This window comes from Pelodiscus sinensis, chromosome 31 (assembly GCF_052426305.1).
Source record: "Pelodiscus sinensis isolate ZL-2025 chromosome 31, ASM5242630v1, whole genome shotgun sequence".
Lineage (NCBI taxonomy): Eukaryota > Metazoa > Chordata > Testudines > Trionychidae > Pelodiscus > Pelodiscus sinensis.
In genome coordinates, this window is record NC_143082.1 from 7,053,978 (window position 1) to 7,059,977 (window position 6,000).

A 6,000-nucleotide genomic window follows, 5' to 3' on the forward strand; every position below is an offset into this window, starting at 1 on the left:
CCCCGTGCGGGCGTGGGCGGGGGGGCTGGCGCTGACCTGTCTCTCCCCGTGCGGGCGTGGGCGGGGGGGCTGGCGCTGACCTGTCTCTCCCCGTGCAGGCGTGGGTGAGGAAAACCTCACCAAGCTGATCCAGCATGCCAACATCCAGCAACAGAGCAACATCATCCACAACGTGCGGTTCCTGGGCACCTCCCTCACGCCCGGGGTAAGGCCGGGGGCCAGCGGCTGTGCCACACCAGGGGCAGAGCTGGGGGCACCTTCCTACAGTAGGGGCCTACTCCCAGCACAGAGCTGGCCTCTGCCCCTGCATAGGCGGGGTGGCACCCCCCACACTGGGCAAGCCAATGCCTCTGTGACCCCCGTTCTCCATCTGGGGCTCCCTGAGATTGCGGGGGTGGGAGCAGGGCCCACTGCATGGGGCGACCCAGGCCAGCTCGGGCTCGTGAGGCGGTTGGGGGGCGCGGCTCTGTTCTCCCATCAGCCTCTGTCCCCTCCTCTCTCTGCTCAGCTCTGCTCTGCTCTTTTCTCTGCCTCTCCCCTGCCAGCCCGGCCGGAGTGACTCAGGTAGGCTGCGCTCTCCCCCTGCCCCCATGCCACCCCGCGCCCTCCCTCTGCTGCCCCTCACTCCCCCCCCTCCTCCCTCAGAGCGGGCAGCTGCAACCCGAGAGGAAGACGCGGCTCGAGTCCACCTACCAGCTCTCCCGCTGGACCCCCGTGCTCAAGGACGTCATGGAGGTACCGGGGTGTCTGCTTCCTGCTCTGGGGCGGGGGTCGCGCCTGGCAGGCTGGCACCAAGGGGGAGGGGCTGGTTTGGGGTCTGCTGCCTGAGAGTTCATCAGAGGGAGACGCCCTTGGGGGTCTGAAATCCAGACACGAGGCAGAGGCGTTGGCTTCCTGGTGCCGAGATGCAGCCACCTCTGGGCAGGGGCAGTTTCTACAGGGACCCTCATCAGGGCTGACGGATTCTTGGGGGAAGGGGGGAGGCAGCTGTCAGCAGCCACAGAGCGGCGCTGCCTGAGAGCCACGCGCAGGAGGTGCCCGCTGTGTGGGCCTGGAAGCACAGGGGATCCCAGTGGGCACTGGGATGTGGCAGCAGCACCAGGCCCCACCCCTGGGCAGCAGGGCCTTGGCCTGGCCTCCAGGAGGAGCAGCTGTTTGGTTTTCTGCTGAAGGACGAGCTCCTGCAGCGCAGGACGTACTGGGGCCTGACTGCCGGGCACAGCGCCCCCTGCTGAGCCACCCCCCCTTCTGGGCACAGCGCCCCCTGCTGAGCCACCCCCCTTTCCCCAGGGCACAGCGCCCCCTGCTGAGCCACCCCCCTTTCCCCAGGGCACAGCGCCCCCTGCTGAGCCACCCCCCCCCTTCTGGGCACAGCGCCCCCTGCTGAGCCACCCCCCTTTCCCCAGGGCACAGCGCCCCCTGCTGAGCCACCCCCCCTTCTGGGCACAGCGCCCCCTGCTGAGCCACCCCCCTTTCCCCAGGGCACAGCGCCCCCTGCTGAGCCACCCCCCCCTTCTGGGCACAGCACCCCCTGCTGAGCCACCCCCCTTTCCCCAGGGCACAGCGCCCCCTGCTGAGCCACCCCCCTTTCCCCAGGGCACAGCGCCCCCTGCTGAGCCACCCCCCCCTTCTGGGCACAGCACCCCCTGCTGAGCCACCCCCCTTTCCCCAGGGCACAGCGCCCCCTGCTGAGCCACCCCCCCCTTCTGGGCACAGCGCCCCCTGCTGAGCCACCCCCCTTTCCCCAGGGCACAGCGCCCCCTGCTGAGCCACCCCCCTTTCCCCAGGGCACAGCGCCCCCTGCTGAGCCACCCCCCTTTCTGGGCACAGCGCCCCCTGCTGAGCCACCCCCCTTTCCCCAGGGCACAGCGCCCCCTGCTGAGCCACCCCCCCTTCTGGGCACAGCGCCCCCTGCTGAGCCACCCCCCTTTCCCCAGGGCACAGCACCCCCTGCTGAGCCGCCACCTCCTTCTGGGCACAGCGCCCCCCCCTTTCCCCAGGGCACAGCGCCCCCTGCTGAGCCACCCCCTCTTCCCCAGGGCACAGCACCCCCTAGTGCCACACAGGGGCCAGCCCTGACTGCCAGGGGAGAATACCCCAGCTGAGCCCCCCAGCACAGCGCCCCCTAGCATCGCACTGGATCACAGGGCCTGCCCCAAGTGGCTTTTCTCAGAGGTCCCCCATGCCTGGGCCCAACCCTGCTTAGCTCGTTAGAGGTGACGTGGCTGCTCCTTCCCCCACCCTTGCTGGAAGCTGAGCCCCCCATTGCCTGACTTGTGGGGCCCTCGGGGGGGGGGGGGAATTTGGCTGCCTTCAGTCTCCCAGTTTGGGTCTTAGGGCTCCAGGCCCGAGGATTCATTTCCCCCTTCCCTCCAACAGCTCCTGTCCCCTCCCAGGCCCGGCTCCCGTGCTGGGCTGGCTCCTGCAGTGGGATATTTGGGGCTGGCGGTTGCGATAGCCACAATCTAGGGCCTAATCCAATCAGAGGCGCCAGCCCCCGCCCGCTGCACCAGCTGCAGCTGGGCCAGCACTAAGCCTCCCCATACAACTCGAAGCAGCGGATTAATGGAAAAGCCCCTATTATGTGGTATTAGACTGTATCATAGCCCAGGCCCCCTGCGGGGCTGGGACACCCCATGGGGCAGGAGACAGGGCTGGGAGGGGCACTGGAGGGCAGCATTCCCCCCACCCCCAGGAGGGGCCCTGGACTTGGCTGCCGGATAAGAGTGGGGGGTCACAGCGGGCACTGAACAGCTGAGGGGAATGTGGCCCTGGCGATGGGCGAAGTGAGTCTGCGCCCCTTTGTGCCCCACCCTGGAAAGGGGACCCCAGGGCTGTCAACCATTGTGTGGCCCCCGCCCCTGTGGGGCCCAGCCTGCCCCTCAGCCCCTGCTGACCTCCCCCCAGGATGCCATTGAGGACAAACTGGACAAGAAGCTGTGGCCCTTCATGTTGGACCCGGTCCCCATGACCAGCTCCCAGGCTGCTGTCAGGTAAGGCCGAGCAGGGGGTGGGGGAACGGCGCCTGCGCGCGCACACAGACACACACACCCCTCCCTCTCCTTCCCCCCCCCCCCCCCCCCCCCCCCCCCCCCCCCCCCCCCCCCCCGGACACAGGGGTCTTGGAGTGCACGGCCAGGAGCCTCGAGGAGCAGGGTTGTTCTGCAGCCCCTCGACACGCCAGGGCTCGGGATGGAGGAAGGGGATGGGCTGGCCTCCAGGTGCCACCCCGCAGCCCAAGGCAGGGACCCTCGTGTGCTTTGGGGCTCTGTCCCACCCGCTGGGGCAGGGCCTGCCCCTCAACCTCTGCTAGGCCCTGCTCGTACCCCCAGACCAGCAGTCTGGCATTTCCCCAGCAAGCCCCTTGTATCCACATAGCTCCCCCCATCCGCGCCCGCTCCGGGCAGTGTCCACCCCCACCCGGCACTCCCCCCACGAGCCTCTGGCCACACAGGGGCCCCCCGCGCCCGCTCCGGGCAGTGTCCACCCCCACCCGGCACTCCCCCCACGAGCCTCTGGCCACACAGGGCCCCCCCCCCCGCGCCCACTCCGGGCAGTGTCCACCCCCACCCGGCACTCCCCCCACGAGCCTCTGGCCACACAGGGCCCCCCCCCCCCCCGCGCCCGCTCCGGGCAGTGTCCACCCCCACCCGGCACTCCCCCCACGAGCCTCTGGCCACACAGGGGCCCCCCCCCCCCCCCACGCCCGCTCCGGGCAGTGTCCACCCCCACCCGGCACTCCCCCCACGAGCTTCTGGCCACGCAGCCCCCCTCCCCCAGTGCCCGCTTCGGGCAGTGTCCATCCCCCCATAAGCCTCTGGCCACACCGGCCCCTCTCTCCCCCCAGCGCCCGCTTTGGGCATTGGCACAAGAACAAGCCGGCGGCCGAGTACCGGACAGGCCCGCGCCTCATCATCTACGTGCTGGGCGGGGTGTCCATGTCCGAGATGCGCTGCGCCTACGAAGTGAGCCGGGCCACCGAGGGCAAGTGGGAGGTGCTGATCGGTGAGTGGGGGGAGCCTGGGGGGAGGGGGACAGCAGGGGCTCCCCAGGGACGGGGAGGCTCTGGAACTGCCCATCTAGCGCCCCCTCCCCTCCGGGGCAGCCATGCCACCCTCTGTCCTCACTGCCCCCCTGGGAACACCAGCTGAGCTTCCTCCACCTGTCGCAGCCCCTCATGGCCTGGCCATGGCACCGCAGCCCAGAGACCTGGGGGCCAGGAAGACCGTCTGGTCAAGGGCTGCTGAGCAGGTGGGGTGGGGGGATTCCCGCCTGGGTGTGGAGGGTACAGCAGCCTGAGGGGTGCTGGGCCGGGCCCTGGGGAACAAGGGGGCAGGAGTCAGCCCCTGTCTTCCTGCAAAGATGGGGGATGGTGACACCTGCCCCATTGTGCCCACCCTGACCCCCCTCTCTCCCCAGGGTCCACTCACATCCTGACCCCCACGCGCTTCCTGGACGACATCCAAGCCCTGGACAAGGCGGCCCCTGCGGAGGCCTGAAGCAGCCACCGCCCCAGAGACTGTCCCCCGGCTCCGCCTGCTCTTCTCACCAAAGCACCTTTCCCCGTCGCCTGGCAACAGGGTCGGTTCTGAGGGGCGCAGAGCCCCCCGCTGCCTGGCTGTGGGGCCCGGCGTCCTAGGCCTGCTGCTCCTGGCCACCGAGAGGCATCATCTGCCAGCCTTTGCCATTCCTACCCCCCCCTACAGCCACACACAGGCCCCCGCCTGCCGCCCTTCTAGCCCGGTTAAGGCAGGTGTGGAAGCTGCCACCTGGGGGGGGGGTGATCCAGCCGCGGCCCTCAGAGCATATTTGTCCAGTCTGCAAACAGAGCCCCGCATGACAGCCTGGGGCCCACACGTCTCCCACCCCCACAGTGGGGACCTGGGTTCCAGAACGGGGGGCCACGGTGGGAGCTGCTGCCTGCTGGGCCTGCCACCTGGGCAGGGGCACCCATGGGCCCCTCTGGGCTGGTAGGGGGATGTGGGGCCAGGGCTGCGCAGGAGGTGGTCTCGGGCACTGGTCAGTGTCACATCGGAGCCAGGCTGCGCCTAGAGGCCCGTAGGCTGCAGCCTGGGCTCCCTGCCACAATGGGCCTGGACCAAATGCCTCTGCCCTGGGGTGGCCTCCACCTCTGTGCCTTTCCCTGGGTAGCAGGGCTGCCCCATGCTCCGGGCTTGATCAGCCTCCCTCCCCATCCCGCCTGCACCTTTCAGGCCCCAGAGGGCCCCTCCTGGCCACCAGCAGGGAGCCAGCGCTGGCAGGAGCGGCCCCAGGACTGGGGGCAGGGTGCCGAATGGCACGAGGCCTGTTTGTGTTTTCCCTCCCCCGGGTCACTGTCGGTACCAGCCCTGCCCCAATGACCGGGCCAATAAAGTTTGATGCCAAAGACTGGCCCTGGGCTCCGCTGCTTTCGCGGGGACGGGTAGGGGGAAACAGGGAAGCAGGGCGTCCGGCTGAGGGGCCAGGGCGTGGCCTCTCCACTGAGGCCCCACCCCAGGTCCTGGGGCTGAGTGACCCAGCCAGGGCTTCTGTGGGAGGCAGGTGGGCGCTGGATGCTCCAGCCCTGTGGGTCCAGATGTGCAGTACAGGCTCCCCAGCTGTGCCCCAGAACCTACCCCACTCCTAGCATCTGCTCTAACCATCAGCCCCCCTCCCCTCTCAGATCTGGAACAGATCACCTGGCCCCTGCCTCCTGTGCCTGCAGCTGCCCCTGGATCTTGGCCCCTGACTGCAGCTGGGTTGCAGGGTCCTGCTCCTCCACTGCCCCCTGTATTGTACAAGCAGCTGCTGTAGGCTCAGCCTGTTGGCTGGCCAGCTGGGCCAGGTCTCCCTTGCACACCCTCTGGCAGCAGTGGGGGATTGTAAGCGGAGCAGTAGCAAGGGAGGGCCAGTGTGGATCTCCAGCCCTTCCTGCTCCCCCGGTGCAGCTCGGAGCCTTGCTGTGCCTGGGCAGCCAGTGGGCAGCGCCAGTAGCAGCCCTTTCTGCTGCCAGCTGGTGCT

General features: G+C 69.3%; 1 protein-coding gene across 1 annotated transcript in view; it reads left to right on the forward strand.

Annotated features, from left to right (window-relative positions):
* Positions 1–5,391, forward strand: part of STXBP2 (syntaxin binding protein 2) — a 30,854-nt gene extending 25,463 nt beyond the window's left edge. The window contains exons 15-19 of the mRNA XM_075902177.2: positions 99–205; positions 646–735; positions 2,908–2,993; positions 3,848–4,005; positions 4,420–5,391. Coding sequence (XP_075758292.2) covers positions 99–205; positions 646–735; positions 2,908–2,993; positions 3,848–4,005; positions 4,420–4,499 — 521 coding nt within the window. The 3' untranslated portion in view covers positions 4,500–5,391. The remainder of the gene's footprint in view (positions 1–98; positions 206–645; positions 736–2,907; positions 2,994–3,847; positions 4,006–4,419) is intronic.
* Positions 5,392–6,000: the final 609 nt, after the last annotated feature.